The sequence below is a fragment of the Phocoena sinus genome, chromosome 5, assembly GCF_008692025.1.
Source record: "Phocoena sinus isolate mPhoSin1 chromosome 5, mPhoSin1.pri, whole genome shotgun sequence".
In the NCBI taxonomy this organism is placed as follows: domain Eukaryota; kingdom Metazoa; phylum Chordata; class Mammalia; order Artiodactyla; family Phocoenidae; genus Phocoena; species Phocoena sinus.
Window position 1 is genome coordinate 18,466,165 of NC_045767.1, and position 27,813 is coordinate 18,493,977.

A 27,813-nucleotide genomic window follows, 5' to 3' on the forward strand; every position below is an offset into this window, starting at 1 on the left:
AAACGGATGTTGAATTCCATAAAACTGAGTGCATTGTTTTCTACTTTGATCTATTAATATGCTAAATTATTATCTGATTTTGAGTCATCATTTTTTAAAGTACTTCTTTTAAAGATTTTGATATGTAGCTAGTGAAGGGGGGCTGGCAGTATGCTAGTCATAGCAAGAATTCGGATTTCTTTTGCTTTATGCTTTGAAACAGTTTAAATAGCATAACAATGCTCAGGTTGAAGACCTAAATGAATTTTTGCCTATAAAACCATCTGTGCTTAAAATTTTTTGAGAGGTAGCTATATGGAAATGAACCATAAATTTTGATGTATTTTCATTATTATTTTCCAGATATTCCACTATTTTGATTTTGACTTCTTCTTTGATCAAAGAATTATTTCAAAATGAATTTTGAACTTCTGAGTAGTTGGTTTTTTTGTTATTATTGTTGTTTCTACATTTCTTATTTTCAGTTTTATTACATGGTGGTTACAGAGCACATTTTCAAGTTGGTCCACATTGTACCTGACAGATAGCCTTTGAAATATTTAACATGCAGTGCCCTCACCCAAAACGATATCAAAAAAACTATTGCTTTCTCCACCTCCAGCCAACTAGGCCTAATAATAGTAACAATTGGTCTCAACCAGCCTTACCTGGCATTTCTACACATTTGCACCCCAGCACACATTAAACCAGAGTGATATTTTCTATTTGCATACGCAAGCCTATGATCAATTCCCAACAAACTAGGAGGAGTCCTAGCACTGCTACTCTCAATCCTTGTTCTAATATTCGTCCCAATACTTCACACATCTAAACAACAGAGCATAATACTCCAACCCTTTAGCCAACTCTTATTCTGAGTACTAGTCACAGATCTCCTAACTCTAACATGAATTGGAGGCCAACCCGTAGAACACCCATAGTTTATCTGTTCTCTAATTTCAGCATAGATGAGCTCTATTTTTCTTTCTTTTAATTTCCTTGGGTTTTGCTGTATGTGATACTTTAAACATCTTCCCAGGTACGTTTATCACTAAGTCTTGAAAGAAGAGTCTACACATTTCCCAATGATTCTGTGAACCATTAAAAACCTTGTAAATTTGTCTGCTTCAATTTGCTAGTGAATTCTGTTCCCCAAAAGAGACCCCCACCAAAGATACAGGCTACTGGGTTATATTTGACATAGACGTTAGGTAAAGTCTATCCATGCACACGACTGGTATAATGAAAACGGAAGGAAGGAAAGCAAATCATTTGGAGAACTAGAATTTCTACGTCAACCGTATTTGGAAACTCCTGCTAATTCCGTAAGTGCTTTGGTGCGTGCCCATCTTTCAAGGAAGGACTCAGAGAAACATGACAGAATGAACCAAGCCTCTAACAACCTCACATTCAGGAATTTAAGTAACAACAGGCCAGGGAAATTATTTTATTCTACCTTTAGAGCAACTTTTCTACAGCCTTCCCCTGATTAAGATAAATGAAACATACACTCAGGTTTGGTTTTTCTATAAATTCAATAATTATTTTTCCAAAATGGAAAGCTTATACATTATTTTTAAAACCTGTTTTACATATTAGAAATAACACAGAACGGAATATTTTTCAAACTAAGTTAGGGTGGTCAGTATTAAGCTTAAAAATACATTTTCTTGGTCACAAAGAAGTAAAAGTTAGAAGCTATTCTTCTAAGTTTTGTTGTTAGAAGGAAACATTAAGTTCACTATTCAAACTAAAATCCCTTGGCGCGCTGCAAAAAGCTTGTCAATGTGAATATCCCCAAACCCTGGAAAGAACCTGAACCAATGACAAACTTTTGACCAAATAGATGTCAAAATACCAAAAAGGCAGGAAGCTAGGCATTTTCTTTCTTTGCTGAACTTAAACTTTCCATGAATTATACTGTGTATTCAATCACAAACTATCCCAGATAATAGGATCATACACTATTTTTAAGTCCATAAACGTGAGATTCTGGAATTAGAAGTCAGACCACCATGGATCAAACAGGGTAAACTCTAATCAGCAACACCTGACCTGCTCCTTTGTGTGGCTCAGACCTTTACTGTTACTGTTGTAGAAAGGGCACAAACCTCAAATAAAGGACTATCATTGCCTTTTCCACGCTAATAATTAGCTACCTAAAGATATAAAATATAATTGGTTTGGAATAGACTAAAGATGTAGTGCTCTACAATCTTTTCAAGTTCTTAAATTCCAACTCTTTGCATGATCACAGTGCCATGGAAACAGATGTCTGACTCCCAGATTTAATTTCTCCCACCCGCTGCAAGACATGTAGCACCTAAACACTAACTTTCACCAACCAATTTCTTCCAACCTCACAAGGAAAAATATTGTTTTTCTATTTCTTTAATTTTGTATCAGTTTGAGATGATGGATGTTCCCTAAGCTAATTGTGGTCATCATCTCATGATGGAAGTCAAATCATTATGCTGCACACCTTAAACTTATACAGTGCTCTAGGTCAATTATATCTCAATAAAACTGGAAATTAAAAAAAGCTAGTAGAAAACAAAAAAATTCTTTCAGCTTGTTTCCTGGGTCATAAAAGCCTGATCTCTTATTTCCCTGCTTGCATTTTATTCCATCATACCAGGTACCCCTGATTTTCCAGACACATGGAATTGTGGGCGCTGTGGATTGCACTGGAAGTCCATGGAACGGGGTGAGTAGGATTGTGATGTTAGTTAGAACGCAGAACATGGCTATAGGTGCATTTTGCCCTTGCACCATAACCTGTCAGTTTAAAGTCATCTCTTAAAAGTTGTCATAAAATACTTAGGCATGCAAAAAGTACAGACTGTATCACAATCAACATCTATATTCCCATCACTCAGCTTAAGATATGAAACATTTCAACTTCTCTCCCCTGAGGAAATTCCTTCCCAGTACTTGGTGCTTTATGTTTCCATTCACGTAGTCTTTTACTACATGTCCGCAGAAACAACATATTACTTTGCATGCCTTAAATGTTAAATAAATATTGTTAAGTATGCTTATGAAACATTCTTTTTGCTTTTGAGATTCCTCTGTTTTACATACAGCTTTTTTTTCTTTTTTTTAACTGCCACGGGTACCGTATTGTATGAGTATTCCATAGAAATCCATTCTGTTACTGATGGATATTTAGACTGTTTCCAGTTTCTTACTACTTACAAATAATGGTGCTATGATTTTCTCATTCATTACTTTATTGAATAGCTTGCTCTGAGATATACACTTGAAGAACTGTTGGGATTACAGGGTTACTAGACATGCTAGTTGTTTTCCAAAGTGGCTGCACAAATTTATACTCTGCCAGCCGAGCGTGACGCCCCACTGCTCCATATCCTTTGGGATTACGAACTCTGTAAGCAGGGTTCTAGCTGCTGGAATCTTCTGTGGCCAGGGTGAGGACATATTCCTCCAACTAGTGCAACTGCTAGTCACCCAAAGGATATTTCTAGCCTGGATTCTGTCTTCATGTTTATTTCTAGGTTTTGAGCTCTGTGTCAGAGTTTGTGTGAATTCAAACCCTGAAGCCATGGTCAGGTGAGCCCATAGTCAAGCCTCTCTTTTATTCCAAAGCACAGACCAAGTCAAGAGAAGTTCCTTGTGGTCTCCCTGGCCTGTGGGAGGATGTCTAGTCTGCTCTTACACTGAAGGTGTTGGTCTTTAAAGATCTGAACATTATGTATGAGGCTCAGTCACAACTTCAAACATTGTATGGGCTGAAGGGTCTGAGTGGCCATTAACACCTAAACTCCTTGCTGACGAGGTTGCCCTCCTCCTCCCCAGTACCCAGCCCCAGCCCGAGAGCCTCAGTGTTGGTTCAAGCTTATTGTTCTGGTTTTTCGTTTACTGGCAGTGGGATTTAATTTTCCTGTTTAGGCCTTTGGGGATAAGTTTTTCTCCTATTTTCTTGTGCCCCAGCACTTAGAGGGAAGTTACGGTCTCCTAATGACTAAAGGGATAATGGGAAGCACAAAAGTAACTTTGAGGTTCTATTTTTTTTTTTTTTTTTTTTTTTTTTGCGGTACGTGGGCCTCTCACTGTTGTGGCCTCTGGCCTCTCCCGTTGCGGAGCACAGGCCCTGGACGCGCAGGCCCAGCGGCCATGGCTCACGGGCCCAGCCGCTCCTTCTCGGACCGGGGCACGAACCCATGTCCCCTGCATCGGCAGGCGGACTCTCAACCACTGCGCCACCAGGGAAGCCCTGGGGTTCTATTTATTTCAATGTGTAAGCCTTATTTTCTAAATCAAGAGAGTCCAACAGAACTTTCTGAGTGATGGAAATGTTCTACAATCTATTCTGTCCAATATGGCAGACACTTGTCACATGTGGCCTTTGAACATTTGGAATGTGGCTAACATGTCTGATGAACTATATTTTTAATATTATTTAATTTTAATTAAAATCTCAAATAGCCATGTGACTAGTGACTATTTTATTTGACAGCACATTTATATATATATATTTTTGGCCGCACATGGCTTGTGGGATCTTAGTTCCCTGACCAGGGATTGAACCCAGGCCCTCGGAAGTAAAAGCGCAGAGTCCTCACCACTGGACAGCCAGGGAATTCCCAGCACATTTCTAAATAGTATTAACATTCTTCGTCCCTTGGGTGGTTTTATGTACTAATAAACCAATGTAGTCTGGGTAAAAACCCCTTGCAAATCTACTTTTTAAAAAAAAATTATTTATTTTTGTTTATGATTTTTGGCTGTGTTGGGTCTTCGTTGCTGCGCGCGGGCTTTCTCTAGTTGTGGCGAGCGGGGGCTACTCTTTGTTGCGGTGTGCGGGTTTCTCACTGAGGTGGCTTCTCTTGTTGTGGAGCACGGGCTCTAGGTGCACACGGGCTTCAGGAGATGTGGTGTGTGGGCTCAGTAGTTGTGGCTTGCAGGCTCTAGAGTGCAGGCTTCAGTGGTTGTGGCGCACGGGCTTAGTTGCTCCACAGCATGTGGGATCTTCCCGGACCAGGGCTCGAACCCGTGTCCACTGTATTGGCAGGCGGAGTCTTAACCACTGCGCCACCGGAAGCCTGCAAATCTATTTCTGATAGTCAAAGGATGAAACAGTGAGATGTGATTTCAGAATGTCTACCACCACAAAACTGTACAGCCCTGTTATTTTGATAATCAGGTATTTCTCGCCTGACTTGTCTTTCTGGGAATTTTCAAAGATCTACAGTGACTGGGTTTAAGTGCACATTCTTCCCATTGCCAGCTTCTGAACTGGAAGTCAACCAATCAATTTCCAACAGCTTTTTCAAGGATATTTATGGATTATCAAAGTGTCAAGAAATCTCAAGGATAAATAATTTGGAGCATAAATACAGATATTTAGAATGCAATGTTAGACAATATGATTAAGAGTTCAAGTTGGTTTTTCTTTGAACTGAAGAAGTTTATTGGTAACCTGGAAATGCATACAAGTTAAAACATGAATACTTCATACGGTTAATTTATAGCATTTTTATGAAAACAAGAAGAAGAAAAAAAAAACACAAGTACTTCTAGGTCTGGGCTGGGCTTATATTTCCAATTTTTTAAACTTCCAAAGGCCATTACAGTATGGGAAATAACTCTCAATTCTTTTTTTAATTGCCATAAGTAGAGGTTAAGAAGGCTAAAGCGAAAATGTTAAGTCTGAATTATAATGAGAACAAATACCTATTTGGAAACAAGGTCACATAAGCCTAGCTGGTGCTTTAGCCATTTCATGGGCTGCCCTTCAAAATTAAAGGTTTGTAAATAATTTTCACCGTGCTTTCATCTACACGCATCTTCTATGTTCTTGTATAAAACTGATACCCACAGTTTTGGTATTTGGAAATGCACTGAAATGGATTCTGGAGTAAGGAAAGCATTTCATGGGAGGAATGAACCAGGTCAAATTAATGAAAAAGCTAAAAGTTTGTCTTTTAAAACTCAGCACACACTTCCGGATAAAACTGACTTAAACTCTTGTCCAGAGATTTTTCATGGATATTTTCATTGTTGCCATATGATTCAAAATGTCTATAAGCACTGAGGCCCCTCAATCTAGTCAACATATTTCAGACATATTGCTTATTAAGGGCTATTCTGACACTATTTAAAAAAGAAACAAGTTTTCTCTAGAAAGTACTTTTAGCATAATGAATATGTATATTTTCTCAGAGCGCATGCAGCCCACTCTTGTCTTGATAATCTTCATAGAAACGTCTCAATGATTCAGGAAGTCTGGGTGTCACGGTGCTCAAGGCTTGAGTAAAGTGTTTTTTCATAATGCAGTTGGCTTGAATGTCTTCTTCCAGAGCCAGAAGGGCTGCCTCTCTACATACGGCTATAATCTGAAACAATACAAACAAACAAAAACAAAAACAACAACAAAAAAAGGAGAGAGAAAACAATCAATACTGTTTTTTAGAAATGTTAACATTTCAAATATTCATCCGTGGTAACTTCTACAACTAAAAGCCTATCCCTAAAATTTATCTTTGGGAGTCATTCCACTTAAGTTTTCAAAAGGATAAAAAGCAATCACCTTCATTTCAAAACAACGTATTAAGTACCGAGATCCAGGAGCGGCAAAAAGATATATGTTATGGCGTTTGCTCTTAAGGAGCTTACAATTGTAAAGGTGGAGCAGACGTGCAGGCACAGACCTCTAACACGGGATGAAAAAGGATGAGTGTGTCTGTGGTGGTGGGGTGGATGGGGGAGAAGCCCAGTGATGAGGGGAGGGCCGGGGAAGGAGGCACTGATGGAGAGTGAGGACCTGCACATCAGCGCACCTTGTCATAGCATAGAATTTCCACATTCCTTTCAACCTTTGATCTATTACCAACATGTAAAAGCATTTCTTTATGTGCATCTCCTTAATGTGTTCTTAAATCTTAGGAATATCAGATAGAGTTGTCTCCGTTTACTTTGGAGAGCTGCATTAGAACAGAGAAGTGAATTCTGTTTACTCAGCGAGGAAAACTGGGAGAATTGAAAAGAAGCTGGGGAGGGGGTGGAGTGGATGCTAGAGGGAGGGAGGAGAGAGTGCGCGGTAGGAAAACGGAAGGGAGGAAGGTTCAAGTCTTGAATCCTGAAATGTGTTTTAAGCTCTCTGGACTTCAGACAGCGGAAGCTGGCTGATGCCAGTGTCATTCTAAAGACACATTACTGTGGTGAAAAGAGCCTGTGGGATGAAAAGAGATATTGTGATTTTCAGGGCAACAGGGAAAACAGTGATTGATATTGACTGCACCCTTATATCGGTAAATGAAAGGGCCAGCTGAAACACATTTGTCCGGCCATTCAGCATATTTTCTCTGTTTGTTCACTTACTGAAAAGAGTTCCTCTGCTTATGCTGGGCTAATGGCTGCCAAAGCAGTTTAGTAGCTCTTTAGGGGATTTAGCAGCATGTTTAGGGAGCTTTCAAAAAAACATGCATAGATTTAGATGGCTTTGTCAAATTACGACAATGTAACCGTTAGTTCTGGGCTTCATTAACGGGCACTGAAGTCGACTACAGTGGTTATGCATGTTAATGCTTTTCCAAAAAGAATGGCTACCAACTTGTTGAAGGAAAAAAACAAAACTTCTAAGGATTAGCGAAACAACGTCATCACATATTCTGGTGCAAAAAGGGCTATTTGAAAATCAGATGTGATATTTAACAAGCACAGTAAAAGCACATAAAATGCCCCCATGGTAAACTGGTTCTATTCTGTTCCAAAGGAACCTTAGGGACCTCCAGAAGGAGGTGAAGGGACCAAGTACGGAGAGCTCAATCCCCTCCTCCTCTCCATCTGAGCAGCACTTCTTTCATCTGTGCAAGAATCTGAAGCGATGGCTGCAAGGCTGAAAAGCAGGAAGAAGAATCACTGGAAGAGCCAAAGAGGACTGAATTTCCTGCTCGCTGGTGCAGTTCTAGCGGCTTCTCTGAGACAGTACAGGAAAGGTTTCCACTGTGTGGCTCCCCCCATCAGGCTAAGTCGAGTAGAGAGGCTGCCACCACTGGGCCAATGCCATGTCTTGCACACTTCATACCTGACACTTCCCTCAGAGAATACTGGACCCAGCACATAATGGCTACAAACATTCACTGAACACCTGCCATGTGTGCTAGACAATTACTAATGACTTCACCAATTAATTGCTGTGGGACTTGTGCCCCCAGGTTTTGTACATGCAGTGACCCCCTCGTAGAGGTGTGTGTGGAGCCTGATGGAAGCATGGCAAATGGGGTGGTGGTGAGCGGCAGGGGAGGGAGGTTGGGTTGGGCTGAGGAAGGAAGGGGAGGCGCAAGGCTGCCTGGAACCCCTCAAAACTGGAATTTGGTTCATATGGCCGGGTGGCTAATATTGCTGGCGCATTTGAGAAAGTGAACCAACAGTCTAGTAAGGCTTCCTCTCTCAATACACAGTAGTCAAACTGGGTGAAGAAGAAACGATTATACTCCTCTAATAACTGGAATCTCAAGTAGCCTAACATGGCAAGGTAGGGAAAGGTAGGTAGTGGGAAGAGAGGTCATTGAGGCCTCGAAGGCTGCCCTTGGGGTCGGCTCCCCTGAGCAGTTCCTCTTTGCAGATCAACCTTCCTTCCTTCATATCTGCATCTATAGATTCTAGTCTAAGCTGTAAACTGCTCTTTGCCCTTAGCTCCTACAGCAGTGGCAGAGGGGGCCACTGGTGGTGGTCAGAGCAGTAACCGCCATTTGAAAGCTGGATGTTAGTAACTTGGGGCCTTCGGTATATGTTAACATTTCACAGTAATTTGCCAACTATATTTAATACTGGCCTGACCCTTAATTAACAATTTCTACAGAATTGTGAGGTATAGAAAACTTGGACAGAGTTTTGACTAAAGCGCTAAGAAATGTTTGGATTAGACAGAGATGACCTTTAGAATCTCTGGGAGACAATGACAAGGGAAACAGAGCAGCTGAATACTGGTCCTCAAGCACCTCATATGAAGCTGTCTTCCGTTGTGTAGAAGGAGCCCAGCTGTTTGCAGTTCTAGCGTGGCTGAGGGCTGCCTGAATTCAACACTTGCTTCAATAAACCTTATCCTGTTTCTTTTTATTTACAAGGGATGCCCTGAAGAACCAGTCAATTAGGCAGTCTTTTCTGCCACTTTTGTTTTCCTATCATATTTGCTTAGCAATATACAACAAGTAATTGAGAGGAAATAGAAGTCTACTCATAATTAACCCGTCACTCATCAATCAACGTCCACTGAATGGCTGGTTACTCTGTGCAACAACTAGGTGAGGCCAGCTGGAGGGTCCAGAGATGTCCAAGACATAGCATTAAGAGGTACCACTAGCAAGGCAAAAGGAAAGTGCTTTGGTATGGAAAGAAGGAAGAAATTATTGGTTCATAAACGGGAGTGGGAAGGACAGAATTTAGATATGCACACAGGAAAGGAAGGGGCATTCTGAGCAGAAGAAATAAAGTGAGCAAGGTGGGGAGAAAGAAACCAGGAATTACAAGGATCTAGCCTCAGTATCCCAAATGGAGGGGGTAAAAAAAAAAAAAGTAATTCTATCATGAAAATGTCACTAAAAATAACAATGATAGTTTTCAGAAGTCACGTGGGCCATAAGGACAGTAAAGGCTAGTCGATGACAGTCATCTCTAATGCTCTAAACCCAACGCACAAGCAGATGGTGCGCTAGCAGCTGACAGAGCGTAACTCCTAAAAGATCCTTTGTTTTTATTTTTTTCCCCATAAAAGGGCTTTTCAGTAGAAATCCCAAAAGGAAAAACACTAATCAGATTATTAGTTCTTCTCTCCTAACTCCGATAAGAAGACAGGCCCGGAAATGCAAGTATTCTTAGGAGATCCATTTCATGATGGCTGGTTTCTATTTGCCCTGGGTCATTTATTTTGGCGTGAGTTCCAAGATACCATGCTTCCCAAGAAAAGTGCAGCTTTCCTGCTTGTTTTCATGGCCCATGCCAGCATTCCCCTTGACATATCAGTGTCTTTTCAGAAGAAGAAGTATTTCATGATCAAATAGGTTTTAGGTAACACTGTATATACTCTGCCTCCCACAAAGCACAGTAGAATGCTAAAGATTGCTGTGAGGCCTAGCAATGACGACCTGCTTAATTTTTTTAAGCTTATGTTTCCCACAGAACTTTCCACCTGTCCTCTGTTTTTGGCAGAACACCTACAAATGGTTACCTTTAGGGCTACTGCTGACCTTCAGCACGCACTCTGGGAAGTGCTCACCCACACCAAGCAGCTCAGTCTGGGCACGATATGGCTCTTGCCTAGCTTATATCCTTTTTCCTTTTGCTCTCGCCTATTCCAGCATAGAGAGAAAAGGGAAAGGGCTGAGCAAGAGAGACTGGAGGAGGACCAGTCTGTTTAACGGAGTCAAAAGGCAGCAGCCACAGCACACACTTGTGCCCTGGACCTGCACGTAGTCCACGTGCATTTGTTGAATTGAATTGAACAGTTCCTTAACTATCCACAGATTTTCCAAAAGTGCATGTTATATACATATTTCTAACATTTGGCCAATGTCTTGTAATATTTTTACTTAAGTTCCATATGACCTAGACTTTGTCAGTTACATTTAAGTTTTTGGAGTGATAAACTCAGTAAGAAAAATTATTTAACACTGTGATGTACGTTCATTTTTAGCAAATGTTTCGGTCTGGGGCACTACTTTGAATCTAGTTCTTTCCTTAGAAGTAACAGAAATTTTAGCAAGAATACAAGTATGCCTGTTAGTTTGAGGGATGCTTCCTTAGGTATCAAAATTTGTTATACAGGGACAGGAAATTTCTTCCCGTGTTGTCATGGGGGAGAAAACCACACTTTAATTGAGAAGGATTCCCCCAAATTTACCCACAATGCAGTAATACATATTGGTTTACAGAACCAAAGTGGAAGATTTGTTTAAAAGTTGTGCAAATGGTTATCTATTGTCTCACTTGATGAAAGTAATCTGGTATCAGTTAATTACTGAAGACTTTTCTGTATTAAGCTTGGAAAGGTGAGGTCTTTTCACATAAATCTGCTAATACACCACTCTATTTGGGAATGAATACTACAGAAGCTGAGAAGAAGGACCTTCAGTTGAAACTAGGACCTTTCTCATTGCTCTCTCTAAAGTTTGTAAGAAAATTGAATGAGTGTATGTATATGTATACATACATCTACAGTATATACAGGGACCACACAGCTCATCATTCAGCTCATCATTTTGAAAGCACACGGAGTCTGGGACCGTTTCAGTGATGGGGGAATTCAGATGAATTTTCCCCATGAGGCCCCAGAAGAACCTCACTGAGGGGTGTAGACGAACATGCAAATTTGAGTCACAGACTGTCTGGAATGTTTAACCCGTTTAGAAAGAAAACTCTTGGCACTTAGGCGCCTTAACATCTTTGGCAAAAAGGATTTTGGAAGCTTTCCCCTAATCCCTTCACCATCTTGTCTGTCTTCTTCCCCCAAAGGCTGCAGACTAGATCATTTAAATGAATTTTTAGCCAATTACCAGTCAGGTTGCTTTTGCCATTAGGCTGTAAAAGCAAAATGTTTTGGCTGGCTCTGTAAAGCCAGCGTGTATTTACGGAATACACAGAGCGTGTATTCTGCGTTGTTTTAAAGAATAGATACGTGCTTTGCTGAAAGGTGAAAATGTTATCTGTTTGGGGAAATGAGTAAACAAGACAAAAGACTAGCAGAGTGGGCCTAAGGTCTCACTGTCAGAGCGACTAAGACAGGCTGTGTTTCAGTGGCCGTGACACCCATTTTTTGGTGCCAACGTCACAAATCCTCTTTCCATTCGTTCAGCAGTAATAATAGATCTATCAGATATCTGAAAAATAACAAAATAAGCAAGAAATCTCTATATGAAAGATTTAGGCATATTTGAGATGAGCTCCTAAAAGGTAAGAAAGGAAAAGACTTTTATGAAAATGTTTAGAAATCCTCAGGACAAAGTCACTGAGGAAAACAGTAATTGTTTTCAATTGCTGGAAGAAACGTAACTCGGCAATATCAGCAACGGGACATATGAGTATGAATTTTCATGCTATGCTTGTCCTCTGAAAAAGCAGTGCCTTTAGAACAACAATACAGCAATAACTGGATTACGTGAGACAACTCCCCTTGTGAGGGGTGTGGAGAGGCAACTTCCCAGGGTGAGAAGGCTCTTGACCGTTGAACCTTGGGAAATCTAATTACCTCACTTTTAAATGCAAAAGGGCAAAAGAGGCAATTGTGCAGAATTCTGAATGCCACGAAGAATAAGAACAATGTCTTACTTCACTGTGGAAAAAAAACCCGAAACCTCTTATACACAGCCTACGGTTCTTTGCCTCAGTCCATGAAACAAGAAGAGTTTAAACAGGTGGCTCAGCTTTGTGAAACAGAAACAGGCTCATTGCGAAAATTAAAACCAACATGGTTTCTAAACAGGCAGCGGCAATTTTTTAAAACGACGGGATTCAGAATGACAGTCAAGGCAAAAACTGTTTACCAAAAACTAATCAACAGGAAGGAAAACCTGAAAATGTCGGGCACTATTTTGGGTATTCATTCCTCCTGTGCTGTGACCCTTCCCTTGTTCTTTTCAGTTCCACAGCAGCACTACAAGTTCTCCGGGTGCACTGAGATGAGGAACCCAATAAAACTTCAAGCACAGTCATTTCCATTCCAGATGAGGCCTGGGTAGTTACCTGCACTTCTTTGCTATTGACTGTAAACAGATCACGACAGTGACAACAGGAACACCACCCTTGAGGGCATGTAAGCCTGGGAAGAAGGGCTGCTGCCCCAAGTAGGCCTAGGAGCTGCTCGCTTCCAACAGGGATGCTGAGATTCTAACGCAACCGCCGCTACTAAGCTCCTAGCTACCTCTCAGAGCTTATCTGTATCCTCCAGAAAAACGGAAGGGTAACAAACTTCTGAAGGCGGCTTAAACAACCAACTGAAGTTCTGTTTGGTTCCCATCACCCCATCCTGCAGGCACAGAGTGTACTCAGATCTGTGGAGAAAAAGAAGTCAGTGATCTTAAATGTGCCAGAAGAGGAGGCTTATTTATAGGGAGACCTCAGACGATAAAAAAGTGGCTCCGGAGAGCTGAGTTCACTTACCTACTTTAATCAGCACGTGTCAGGGCTGCTTTTAAAATAGTTCATAGGAAACCTACAACTGCATCCTAGGACAGGAATTTATGGGTACAAGGATATGAACATGCGTGAGTAGGTGCACTGCACAGTACAGAGTAGGCTACATGGGGAGACGGAGCCGGAGAAGAGAGACGCCCCCAGGCCCCTTCTTGGGCAACTACACGCCGGATCCACAGAGGCAGGGCTTCCCCTCTCTCCGCCGCTCCTGATGTTCGGCGCGAAGAAAGCTCGCCTCCCAGTGAGGCCTAATGTGCTTTTCAGCTTCTTTGTATTTCAAGTGTACTAAACAGCTTTAAAGAAATCCACCAAAAGGAGTGCGCTGCGGTGCTCTAAAAAGTCTTAGGTATTTTCAGGAAAGTGGTTTTGCTAAAAGCATCTTCTGTCTGGAACACCTGTGCCCTGCTGCGCTTAATTGGGCTGCAGCTGGCGCTGGCTGTGGCGAGGGGCGGGGGACGTGGTGCGGCGCTCAGCCCGCGCCCTCGCTTTCCTTTTCACTTTCACAGCCCCGCGACCAACTTCCCCTACGTGTCTGAGGGATTAGGAACCCAGCAGAGAGCGGAGTCCTGCTGTTTGCGAATAGCCTGCACTGGAGGTGTTTCAAGGAGGAGGCTACCTGGGAGATTATGTGCTCACGCGGATGCCGAGGACCCATTCTCCCCGGCCCCATTGAGACGCGGTGAAAGCTGGCTGAGTGGCCGGGCCTGAAAGATGTGACTGAGGGGACCGCAGCAGTTTCCTGACCATAGAGCAGCAGATGGAGTCAGACTGCCACAGGCGCAAACGCGGCCAGGGGTGCCCCGAACTGCCGAGGACGCAGAGCAGAGCAGAGCACAGCGCCAGCCGGGGAAGGAACTGGAGGGGAAGCAAAGCGGCGTTTATTCAGAGTTCTTTAAAATACCACCTCAGCGAGCGTGGGAGGCTAGAAGTGAGGATTTTGGAGGGCAAGTTTCAGATTTAAGGAATCACCGAACTACTGCCCTTGGATTGTCTGCAAAATAAGCTTTATGATACGAATCCATCTGGGATTATGTTAAGATCATACAATCTAGAGTGCCATACAGAGTACAGAGTCAAAAGGACAGAATTTCTAGAAGCCTAGTGATGTTAGAGAAGGGGGAAAAACCCCTGGGTTGCTTAATTCTGCTGATGTAAGTTATTATGAGGTCTCTAAAATATATAGCTTAAGTATATGTACATCCAGTCATTATTACTTGCATGGAGAAACCCATAACAGTTTTTGTTTTTTAAACATTTACAAAAGAATTGATCACCCCACAGAGGGAAAGAGCTGGGGTTTTTATTCTTATTGTTTCTACAACCAACTGCAGCTGTGGGAACTTTAAAAGTTTCTAACATTAATTGAACCCATAACAAGATAAAAAGGAGTATTTTTAGTTTTGAAGAACACGCCAACTGGTATGGGTATAGAGAGAACAAGAACCTCGTGGTAGGGAAGGAGAGGGGTGAGAAAGGCAAACAGATGTTGGGAGGCCTCCATTCATTCATTTACTCAACAAATCTTTACTGACCACCTACAAGGTTCCAGGCCCTGGGGAACAGAGCAGTGAAGAAAACAAAGTCCCACCTTCATGCGACAAGATTGTGCAAAGTACTGGTTTAACGTACTTGCCCTTCAAGGTTCAGTGTGACTGTTTCCACTGAGAGGCGCTCCCAGCGGCAACTTCACTACCTCCCCACGCCTGGATGCTTTAGGATCCCTTGCCTTATGGTCTGGTGGCAGCCTGTACTACTGTTCTGTCATATCACAATCGGCAGGTAGAGAGTTATTAGTGGTAAATGTCTGCCTCCTCACTAGATTACAAGTTCCATGTAGGCTCGCCAGCCTTGGCCCTGCTGTACTCCCCAAACGTACCAAGCCCCTTGACCTTCGGGAGTCTACAAAAAGGTCTACTGCTGAGCTCATCTCTGAACAGAGATATAGTTTTTACATTTTTTTTGTTTTAAATACACACAAACACACATACACATGCAGCTCTTGCTGTGACAACTGGAGCCAAGATGACTGCCTACTGTAGACTAAAAAAGCAATAATGTCTGGGGCACAATGGGTCATCCTAGGTGTGTATCTGTGAGCCCTTGGGGGGGCGTGCTGATGACCAAGTTACGCCCAGAAGGCTACTGAAGCCCTGCAAGAGGCACCAAACTTTGGGTAAAAAGCACTTAGGAATGGGAGAGCTAGGCCCCCCGCAAAGAGGAGAGAAGGGCACAACAGGGGATATTCTACGGAGAGGGGACCAAGCAAAGTTCAGCTAGCTCTAGGACTCCTCTCGAAGTCTGGAGGGTTGGATCCTCCCTGCCAGCGTTGTAGGAGCTTGGGAAGCAGTGGCTGGGGGAAGGTGTAAGCAGGGGTGTTAAGCCAGTTTTAATATACCCCGTGTTTCATCATCTGCCAACCGTCTTCACTGCAAACTCCCACATCATGCCCCACCAACACACACAGAAAAATGCCTCCTTTGAAACTCCAGAGCTTCGGGGGTGCTCTGGGTAGCCTTCCCTGGATCTTGTCTAGCTTGGGATTCTGGACTCTGACCACAGAATGGAGTATTTGGGAGTTGGTACCTTTGACGCCTTTTTTTTTTCGAGATATAATTGACATAGAACATCACATTAGTTTTAGGAGTACAACGTAATGGTTCACTATATGTATGTGATGTGAAATGATCACCATAATCAGTTATTTCTTTTTCTTGTGATAAGAACTTTTAAGATCTACTCTCTCTGCAACTTTCAAATTCACAACACAGTGTTATTAACTATAGTTACCATGCTGTGTGCTACGCATCCCCAGGACTCACTCATTTTATAAGTGGAAGCTTCACCTTTTGATCGCCTTCACCCCCCACACCCATATAATATACGTAATGAACTCGTTTCTCCTTTCCCATTTCCGAGCAGCTGCAGGCTGGTCCTGCTTCATCAGCAGCCTTGCCTGCCATCCTTAAAGTCATTTTAAAGAGTATGGTATGGTGTTAATGGTTATCCGTGTTAACTAGAAAACAATGACTTGACAATACCTAGCTAGCTAAGGGGCATCTGAAGACAGGTCCCAGTGAGCAAACGCTAAGTATACCATTAGCTCCCGACAGGGAGTGAGAAGACAACATGATTATTTATCTTACACTTATTTTACAGATGTCATTCTCATTGAGAGTAGTATTGTCCCGAAAGAAAGGAAAGCTCTTCTTTCCCAACAGCATATAAATTTAAAAAAATGGATTTATATTAAGTGATATCACCATCAAATAAGATACTCTAAAACACCTAACAGTATATATTCACATATCTTCTCTACTTTTACATTTTTAAGGTGGTCTCTGTTTCCTCTGACAGATAATCCTTATGTTGCTTATTAGCCATTTGTTTAGAAGCTCACATTATATTATTTTGTTTTACACTCAAATAATAATAAAGCAACACTGTCTTATTTGTTACATGAACTGGATGCTATTTCAAGTATTACTTCACCAGTTTTGTGTGTTTATTGGCTACATAAGAAAGATTTTTAACCTAGGGTCCCTGGATAGCTAGATGGGTCTAAGAGTATTCTGAAACCTATGAAAACTTTTGTATGTAGAGAGATGGTTCAAAGCTTTCATCATATTCTAAGAAGGAACCATAACCCCAAAAGGGTTAAGAACTACTGCTCTATAGTAACTACACTTCAAATCCTCTTAAATCCTATGACTCCTTCATTGTAATATCTATCTTCCCCTTTCCAGATGACTTAGGCCAGAATGCAACTGGGCTAGAACTACTACAGCTGGGGAGTACAGAAGTTATGAAGTAGAGTTGATCATAGTAAAGACAAGTAGTTTTTACTTTCTTAGACCTTCCTCTTGTACCCTAGAACAATTCAACAACTGCCTCTAGGTATAACTAAGTGCTTATTTAGGTCTTTATTGACATGAAGAGGAATAAAGATCTATATCCTATTTCATTTATTGAAAAAAAAAAAAAGGTAGGATAATAAGACACTAAGACTGCAAATTTAAGCATATTAGTTAAGGAATACAAAACCCGAGTTCCCAAGTTAAGATTAGCATTTACAAGTGGCACGTATTAACTATGTGTAATTTTACCCATTAAGTGAATTTTAAAATTTAAATATATGTAGGTTTTGATATTTGGTAATAACATTACACACTAGGGTATTCAGAAACTGAGGAAGTTGTTTCCTTATCTGAAAAACTATCTGGCCTGTTGTCTTGTAAGGAATGAGATGCACTTTGAACTATTTCTTGAATGTCCATTAAAAAGGAAAAAAAAAAAAAGAGCTCTGATTTTACTGATTTAAAAGCCAGTAGTAAGATACAGTGCTTGCCTTTTTTTTTTTTTTTTTTTTTTTTTTTTTTTTACAGTGCTTGCCTTTTAACAATTAAAAAATTATATATGTAATATAACTTAAAAAGAAATTACAAATACTTGTAAAAGCCACATTGGCTAATCATTTTTTCATTACCGTTACTCTTAATCCAGATGCAGATGAAGAATAAAGATGATTCAGTTTATGAAGGCTTTAACCAAAACATTCATGTTTTTTCCTTCTGATCATTAAGTCCATTACTTAATGGCCTATGAAACGTAAACATTCTTTCTCAACTACTTTTACCTAAACTCCTTTACAAGAATTCTAATGAGAGAACAAGGTTTGTGACAAGTTCAGCAATGAAAAGGGCCAGAAAGTCTCCATTTGTAAAGAATAAACTAAAAACTGTGAGAAAGGCCATAAAAGCAATCCACAGATATGGGAAGGGTTGTGGAAAAAGGAGAACAGATGACACTACTTGTTGATAATGAAGAAATCACATTCAACATTTTTTTAATTTAAAAGATGTATTAAATTGTCACTTGGTGGGATTGGTTTGTTATGAGAAATGCAACAGTTGGTATATTTAAGGAGCTAATGGTGAATTTTTAAAGCACAGATTATTCATGTATAGTTTTTAAAATCTAAAGATGTAAAATTTAGTAAATTTGAGTATGTCTATTTAGTAAATCTCATGACTGTACCCATACATTTTACCTCATCATTTTAAACTAACCGTCAAATTTCTAACCATCAAAAAACTTACCATTGGAAAGAGACCAGTAGATATTTCTAACTGAACAGAATTTTTTTTCATGGAGGTGAGTCAACTGGACACAAGGGGATTACGATACAATGGAAACTATTTTGCAATCTTAGTCAATGTATTCTCTATTATGAATGATAAAATATACACATAAAAGCACCCTATAATGTTGTAAAGAGGAGCAAATGCCAAGAATTTCCTCTTAAGGGCTGTACTTTTTCATTTGGAGATCTAATCACGAAACTTAAGATAGGCTACACCTTGGTAACAAGCACCTCCGCTTTATGGTGCTGGCATCTAACTGGAAATAAACCCATACCATCTTTGATACAGTGTGTTCAAATATCTTCTGTACATATTTTATAATTACAGTGAAGAATGTGAGAGTCAGGAGAAATTCTGAGTTATTTTACAGGTCTGTCCTGCTCTCCCCCACCAACTCTGTTCTCTTTGAAATAAAATATCTACATTCACACACCCATAACCCCCCTCATCTGCAGATGCAATATTAAGTTCACAAGATGTAGCATGAGTTTAAGCACTATATTAAAGTGTGAAGTATGTTTTACTATCATTAGTTCGAAGCCCAGCATTTGTAAATCCTTTAAAATTAACTACGCTGTTAAGATCCCATCACTCTGGCAGCAACCCAGCATAGCTGTGCCTTTAACAAAAGAATTCTGTACTAAAGCGAGATTTTACATGCTGAAACAAAATATTTTAAACCATCTTTCTGCCAATTGCTCATTTTAGTAATATTTGTGGAATTTAACCCCCCGCCCCACATATACAAATGTTCCCAAGGAAGATTATGCTAAGTTTTGGGTTAACCTCTGAATTACTAACTTTTTATATCAATCTTTTAATGAACACTTTTATTTTCTTTAAGAAGGAACCCAAGTCTTGAAAAGACTTTAAGGCATGTATTCTTTAACTGCCGTAACAAACACGACCAGGCTAACTTCAATCAACAGGGACTAATGAGTAGTTTTCACACTACATATGTGAACGCCTCTTAGCAAGGTGGATTAAATTCTGCCTCAGCTTCTCTTAATGTCTCCAAATATTTGCAATCATTTGTGACATCTGCTGTATATTAGTTGACTGCTAGGGACAGAAACTCAATTTGAATCAAAAGGGGAAATTCATTATAAGGATATTATTGGCTCTAACAGAACCTGAGGACAGTAGTGTGGCTGGGCCTCAACAGACCACCTGGACTTGTTCTCTGTCCACGATTTTGATCTATGCTGCTCTGTGTACTTCGCCTTTATTTCTCTCTCACCACAGAGTGGTTTTCTCCACGTGGTAGAAAACACGACAATGCAGTTTCTGTGTTTTATATCTTACAGCTTTAGCCACCAGACAGTCCTCATATTCTCATTTTAGTAACCAAAACTCCTGTGGCACGTCTCTGAGCGGCTTGGCCCGATCACTGCGGCTGGGGAAAGGGCATTATGATAGAGCCAAATTCAGGTAGGTCATTTCCTCTGCACCATATCAACCATGTGTGTGTTGGTCACGTTGTGATGACAACTCTGTAGTTTTCTGGGGGGAGAAGGTGAAGATCCTTGGGACCCTGGAAGTATAGGCAACTGGAGCAGGCCTATGTTGGCTGGTTGAGGAATGAGAGAGAGAATGTTAAAAAGTGTCCTCTATTCTTCTCTACGTATATGTAACCTTGCGTTACTTACACATTGCTTCGGATGCTGTCTTGGCGACACATTATCAAAACGTTCTGCTGAAAAGCTGCCAAATGGACCTCGTGCCCAGCAGTGCCCTGCCAACCATACTTGCAAAGCAACAGTGCTCAGCATACCTCAGTGCGGCCAGCTGCTTCTAGCTGCCGCTTTCTTAGATCGTGCTGCTCATCAGGGGGTCCAGATAACATTCTGGGCTGTACAACTGATTTTCGGATCACAGGTTATCATCCAAAATATGATAAAGATGGAGCTCTGGTGGCACCATCGGTTAGCACGCGGTACTTACACAAAATATGACAAAGTTGAAAAAACACAAGGTCCAACTTCTTTGGCAATGATTATGGAATCTACAGGAAAACTTAAAGCTAGTTTTTTTGAATGATGATTCTAACACGGGTCATGGTCAAAGACAGATGTTATCTTTGTGTTAAATCCATTCTCCTTCTTAGCAACTAGAGAAGTCTCAATGAAAATCAGAAAAGCAAACAAAAACTTAACTTCCTTTGTAGGGGGAGGGGTGATATAGCTAATAGATTACAAAGCTCGAGTCTGGAGCTGTTCAGTTTGGAAGTTAATGGAAATTTTATTTGGAGACTAGTCCCTAAATTCAATTAAAATTGTGCATGTAACTAGAAACACGTGTCGACAAGACTTAAGGAGGGGAAGAACGAAATGGACAGTATTCCAAGTTTGGAAAACTTTGCCTTAATTCTTCCATTCTAAGTGTCTGAAAAATGATTTTAAGTGTCTTTCACACCAGCTCCACCCCACTTTGTAAACCTGACCAACTCTTTCTCTTGAGAATAGAGGTGAAAGGGGAGATAGATGAGATGGAGTCCTTAGTGAATATTTAAGGAGGGAATAATATTATATTTTTTTCCCCTCTCATTTAAACTTTTTTTTTAACTAGGAAAAACTCAAACATATACATTAGTAGAGAAAATAATGTACAGTGAACTCTCATTCGCCTGTTACCTGGATTGCTCTGTCAAGATCATAATCCAATGGTAAATCCTCGGTTCTCATCTTACTTGATCTATCATCTGATATCAACCACCCCCTCCCACTTTCTTCAACAGGACACTGGAACACCTCACTCCCTTCACTCCAGCTACACTGGCTTCCTGACTATTCGTAAACATGGGAAAAGCTCAGTCTCGCTCAGATCACTCACTCTTGTTGTTCCCCTTCTGGAATGTTCTTCTCTTGGATAACTAACAGCACAATTCACTTACCTCGGGTCTTTACTCAGTTGTCACCTTTTTCAGTGAGATTCTCCCTGGCCACCTCCTCCCTATAATCCTTTTCTCCTTGCCTGCTTTATCTTGCTCCTCCTCTGTTACCGTCATCTAATATATTACATTTTAACTTATTTTGTTGATGTCTTCTTTCTCCTCACAAAAATGAAGACCACAAATAGTACAGATTTTTGTTTCTTTTGTTTGTGCCTGGAAACTTACTTGGCAAATAGTAGTTGCTCAGTAAATATATGTTGAATGAATGAATGAGGACAAGTCTGATATTTGACTTAATGTTAACTAAAGTTAGGACTTTAGTCCTAACCGTTTGGTTTTTTACCAAATGTGGAATTTATGCCTTAGATCAGGTGCTGTATTTATCACTTTACATCGTTTATACTGCTTAGGCAGATTGTTAAGACTTAAAAAAAAAATACAAAACAACTATCCCACAAACTTCAGAACCAATGGACCTTTATGCTCATGTTCTAATCTAGATTCAGTAGAGCTAGCTTTGACTACTATTGATTTCAAGTGTGCTTTTGGCCAGCCTTCCACAAAATGGGGCTGCACTAAATACCTAGTAACCAAATAAAAACAGTAGAGATGAAGTAGAGATTAGAGCTAAATGGAATGTGAAATAAAGCTCTCAGCTGTGATACTATTTTATATTCCCGAGTGGTTGCAAATAATTCCTGAAAGTATTCAAAGTGTAAATTCAGTCTGTCCATTGGCCACCCCCTCCCTTCCCTGACCCCATCACTACCCTAACCCAGGGTTCGCCGGAGAGGTAGCCTTAACTCAGGTGAAGCACACCCGGTTCAAAGCTCTGAGAACACCACCCAGTACTGAGCTCTGCAAAACTGCAGCTCCAAAAAGGCTTTCTGACTGATGAATGCCTGATCAGGGGAGATCTTAGTGACTTTCGGTGGCTGGTACTTTTAAAAAGTACTCCACGTGAAGTTACGCTGCTTTCCCAAGGCCTCAATGCCTGCCTGATCGGTCAGTCAAATCCACTAGCTTCAGACTCCCCTGTCACAGAAGTTCAGATCAGCAACAGTACGACAACTCTTCTTTGACTTTCTCCTTCAAAAATCATCAGCAGAACCTGTTCTACATTCCTGGTCCTCTGAACAACAAAGCAGTTAGAGGTTATTGTAACCAGGATAATGTGTGATCTGTGAAGAAGTGATGCTTCTGAGAAGCAGAAAATCTGCTTTCCAGAAATATGTTTAGAGACAGAAAGTAAGGGTTTTGTAAGGAAAAACGTAACGTAAGAAAAACTGTTAGTTATATAAGCCAAAAAAACTGCAGTTGGCTTTGATTTTATAAGTCAGAAAGTATAAAAAGACAGAAATATTTTAATGTCAGAAACTTCAAATATGTATTAATTTACCTTATTTTAAATATTTTACTACTGATAGCATTTATGTATCAAATACAAAGTAGTTTAGTAGTTTTTTTTTAAAAAATAAGAATTATTTCAGACTAGCTCTAAAAATACAGGTCCTTAAGTCTCTGAGAAATTAAAATGCAATAATTTTAGAGGCTAGTTTCAAGATTCAGTGTGACACAATATAACAACAGGCAGAGACTTTTCAGTATGCTAATATTTGACTGAAATATGAAGATACAGCTACAAACATACCCAGCTCTGAATCCCAAGAACACGGTGAAGCCAGTATTTCTTTAGGGGAGGAGAAGGGCTATTCTATTCAACTCAACTCATTTAGGAAAACCCATGCACAAGTCATTGTTCAATGCTCTTGGGGAGGGAATATAAAGACAAGCTGTAGGAGCCTAGAATTCAGAAGGGGAAATAAGACAACTGTGTAAATGCTTTTCGGAAAGTGAAGTAACTGACATATGAGAAACATAAAATGCTGGCGTAGGAGAATACTGCTGATGATGATGATAACAGTTACCACTACTACCATCAGCACCACTACCAGTACCACTACTGACTGACTCCCAAATATTCTAGATCTTCACATGTCTAATCCATCCAACAGTCCAGTGAGGTAGGCAGCATTCCCCCTCCCCAATAATTTATAAATGCAGAAACTGACATTTAAAGCATTTAGGTAAATTTGCCCAATATCATACAATCAGGTAAATGGTGACCCCAGTACCTTTGCTCTAAGTATATCAGGCTGTCCCCCACCGTAGCTCGGACGAGGAAGAGAAAATATCTACCAGGAGCTCACAAACATCAAAGAGGAGATCCCTTAGTGATGAGCTTTAAAGGAATGTGAGAACGTGAAAATGCTGGTGTTGGCAGCGAGGCACTCCACGTGAAGGAACACTCCTGGGCAAGGCACAGAGGTGGCACAGGGTGGGCTGTATTCAGAGACTCGAAGTAGTTTCACAGGACTGCGGTGGTTTTCAAAGTACGCCCCTTGCAGCCTCCAGCTTCTCCTCAAATGTCTGAGGTACCGAGGAAGGATGAGAAGGAAAAGGCTAGGAGTGTAGGGGAAGAAGTGATCCACAGAACAGAACCTGGGGAACACTTCAGCTTAGTGTGATACAAGGAGAGAGTCTGTAAAGGACAGGAAGAACTAGAGGAATCCGAGAGAGTTCACATGGAAACCAGAAGAGCGTTTCAGGAACGGGGTGTGAATTCTGGCAGATGGAGCAGAAAGGCCAGGCAAGCCGAGGACTCCAAGCTGGTTCTGGGTTGGAGATCAGGAAGCAGTGGGTGAGATCAGCTCAGCGGTGTGGAGGGAGGGAGGGGCCAGGCTGCCAGGGTTTGAAGAGTGAGTTAGGAGTGTGGAAGTGGAGGGAGTAGGTGTGCCAGACTTTTAAGGACTTTGGTGCAAAAAGGAGACAGGCTGTAACCTAGGAGTAACGATGATCTAAGGAAGGTTTAAAAAGGAATACACCATCCAAAAGTGGATGTAAAACAAGAAATGGTATTTCCAGAGTTAATTTTTAATTTCCTGAGTCCACTGCTGTAAGAATTTCAAACCATTTTGGCATTCATATCCTGGCATGCGTATGAACTTAATTGTGGAGATAAACGCAGTAGCAGCTCAGACAGAAACCAAAAATCCTCTGTAAAATTACTGGAATGGTTACATTAACTTCTCCTCAAACTTCTAATCCCCCAATCTCAACTATAACGTAATGGCTAGAGGTCTTTCCACCAGTGGGTAAAGACAGGTGCCCCAAAATGTAGCACAGAAAAGTTTGTTAAATGAACACTAACACACAAAAAACCTACTAACACATACAATGTGGTTATTCAAAAACTTCAGATCTTTTCCACTGTCAAATAATTTTCCTTTGTATTCATGTTTTATTTGCTTTACCTTAAGTCACCCCCTAATCACGCTGACATCTACTACTGATGATTATATTAGACCTAAAAGTGTTCTTAAACAAATGAAAAATACTGACTTCCATTCCTGAAAGTCCTGCTTCCAATTTTCAGGAGGAAATTAAATAATGTATAAATCAAATACTGGGCCTAAGCCCAGACAGCTGAACATCGTTTTGTCCTTTCAAGGCAAAGAGGAAGTGTCTGCTATGGCAGGGACATGCCAAGAGAAATAAAGCTTAACCTCAGCCCCATGTGAAAGTGATTTTAGATAATTGGGGGTGTCTACAAATAGGTTAAAAATGGGACCACATACTAACAGGGAACTTTCCATGGAAGTTAAAAAATGTATCAAGCTCCAACCCCCACCTTAAAAACAAACTATGTTTGGGAAATGGCATGGCCTTAGAAATTCTATATAAAGGCAGTAGAGGAAAGGGAAAGTACACAGGGAGGAGAGAGTTGACAAGTCAAAGGGAAATTAAAACTTGTTTCCGCTTAGCAATTGCTGTAGGCTCACAATTTGATTTCTTTGTAACTGCAATTGCCAGCTTCAAAATGATATATGCACATGAAGAGGAAGGAAAAGAGGGGGAGGAAAGGAGGGAGGGAGGGGGAGGGATGACTATGAATATGAGCATGTGGGTAGAGTGGCAGATGGTGAAAAATTCTTTAGCGCAGGGACCACCAAATTTATTCTGCAAAGGGCCAGAGAGCAAATATTTTAGGCGTTGTGGAGAACACGGGCCCTCCTGTAACTACTCAAATCACTCTTGTCGTGTGCAAGCAACCATAGGCAGTATGTAAATGAATGAGTTGTGGCTGTGTGCCAATACAGCTTTAGGGACATTGAAATTAGAACTTCATGTTTTTTCCTCTGCTTTTGATTTTTCTTCAATCACTTAAAAACGTAAAACTATTCTTAGCTTATGGGCCTTACAAAAACAGATTGTGGGACATATCTGACCTGCAGACTGTAGTTTGCTGACCCCCCTGATTTAGAAAGAACATTCCTATGAAACTGGGCTTGACTCAAATTTGGGATTCTGGGCAATAAAAACTGCTGTTTTTTTTTTTTTTTTTGTCAGTAGCTGAACAAAAAAATGGTAGTAATGGTCAAAAGCATTTATTTGGAAGATAAAGCAGACTCTCTCTAACCCTGTGAAAAAGACAAGCACCTCTATTTGTTTCTAGCAGGATACTTATACAAGTATGAAATCAAAGTTTATTCAGTATGAAATTTTGAAGCCAAATGCTATATAACCATTAATATGCAACATTATTTGGGGATCAAGAATGTTTTAAAATATTATCCCCTTTATCAGAAGTTAATATTTTATAAACATCCTTTGCAGCATAAGGCTAGTCTGGAATTACACATAAATTTCCATCATCACCTCTATGGAAACCAGAGAGCTGGTGACTAGAAGCGTTTTCTGGTGGAACATATGCTTTACAGATCACATGGTGATAAAAACTTTATGGAGCATCTGACCTAGACTTCCAGAAACAAAGGAAATATAAAAGTGCAAGGCATCTACATTCAAAGTTTTTGTGAAGCAAAATAATTTTTATACATTAAATATTCTGTTATAGAACAAACACTGACTTTCTCTTTCTGCATTAAAAGGGAAAATCTTATAAAACATCGTGGTAGGTGTCTCACTACCTTGATATAGAAAACAGCATTCTTCTTCCTCTCCTTCCTCCTTTGTGCGTGTGAGTGTGTGTGTGTGTGTGTGTGTGTGTGTGTGTGTGTGTGTGTGTGTGTTTATTTCCGGTACGTCTTCTTAGTAATGGGAACAAATGAGGACTTCTTTTTTAGGGAACTGCTCCTCAGCCACGCCAACCCTTTATAAGCTGGTCACAGTGCCCTGTACCTCGGGCCACAGGGGTAGCTGCGTGACCCAGCTGGCTGAGACAGGTTGTATCCTAAGGGTAACAATGATCCAAGGAAGGTTTAAAAAGGAGTATACTACCCCAAAATGGTTGTAAAACATGATTGTTTCCAGAGTTGTATTTTTATCAACCAATCACTCATGGGACACAGGATCCCGATCGATGTGTAGTGTATACTCACGCTCGTTTTAGAGAATTTGGAACATACTTTTTTATTTGATGGCAAGTTCTGCACAGGATAGCAATCCTCTATTATATTATTGTTTGTATAAGGAAATATAATTCTTCCAACAACGATCTGTTTTGCGGTGGTCTGCTTTATGGCACTGCTTCTAGGAATTCATTGTGGGGAAGCACGCTGCCTCAACCATCCACACGGAAACGACTGAGGCTGGAGGACAGGGAGAGCTGCAGAGAGTGGAAAGGCCTAGTGTGTAAAACAGGCAGTGGCGCTGAGGGCAGGCTCAGTGAGTAGCCCTTTTATTTCTTCTCTCCTTCTTCATTTCCTCCCATCTGTACCGTTATTATTATTTTTAGTACACTTCGCTTTATTATTTAGAGCAGTTTTAGGTTCACAGTAAAACTGAGTGGGAAATACAGACACCCTCACCCCTGCATACACACAGCCTCCCCACCATCGACATCCCACAGCAAGTGGTATAGTTGTTATAGCTGATGAACCTGCAGCAACACATCATTATCACCCAAAGTCCAGAGTTTACATTAGGGTTCACTCTTGGCATTGTATATTCCATGGGTTTGGACAAATGTATAATGACATGTATCTACCATTACAGTATCATACAGAGTAGTTTCACTGCCCTAAAAATCCTCTGTGCTCTGTCTCTTCATCCCTCTTTCCCTCCTAGCCCTTGGCAACCACTGATTTTTTTACTAGTTTATTAGTTTTGCCTTTTCCAGAATGTCATACGGTTGGAATTATGTAGCATATAGCCTTTTCAGATTGGCTTCTCAGTGATATGCATTTAAGGTTCCTCCACGTCTTTCTATGGCTTGATAGTTCATTTCTTTTTTTTTTTTTTACTGGGGTATAGTTACTTTACAACGTTGTGTTAGTTTCTGCTGTACAATGGAGTGAATCAGCTATACGGATACATATATCCCCTCCCTCCTGGACCTCCCCCCCACCCCATCCTGCCTATCTAGGTCATCACAGAGCACCGAGCTGAGCTCCCTGTGCTATACCACAGGTTCCCACTAGCTATCTGTTTTACACATGGTAGTGTATTTATGTCAAACCTAATCTCCCAATTCATCCCACCGTCCCCTTCCCCTCCTGGCTTGATAGTTTATTTCTTTTTAGTGCTGAATAATATTTCATTGTCTGGATGTACCAGTTTATTTATCCACTCGCTTACTGCAGGACACCTTGGTTGCTTCCATAATTTTTGCAGTGATTCTTTTTT

The 27,813-nt window shown here is 40.7% G+C and overlaps 1 protein-coding gene across 1 annotated transcript in view; it reads right to left on the reverse strand.

Annotated features, from left to right (window-relative positions):
- Positions 1 to 5,396: 5,396 nt before the first annotated feature.
- SPATA5 (spermatogenesis associated 5) overlaps positions 5,397 to 27,813 on the reverse strand; it is a 345,032-nt gene continuing 322,615 nt past the window's right edge. The window contains exon 16 of the mRNA XM_032633447.1: positions 5,397 to 6,338. Within this exon, the coding sequence (XP_032489338.1) occupies positions 6,162 to 6,338 (177 nt within the window). The 3' untranslated portion in view covers positions 5,397 to 6,161. The remainder of the gene's footprint in view (positions 6,339 to 27,813) is intronic.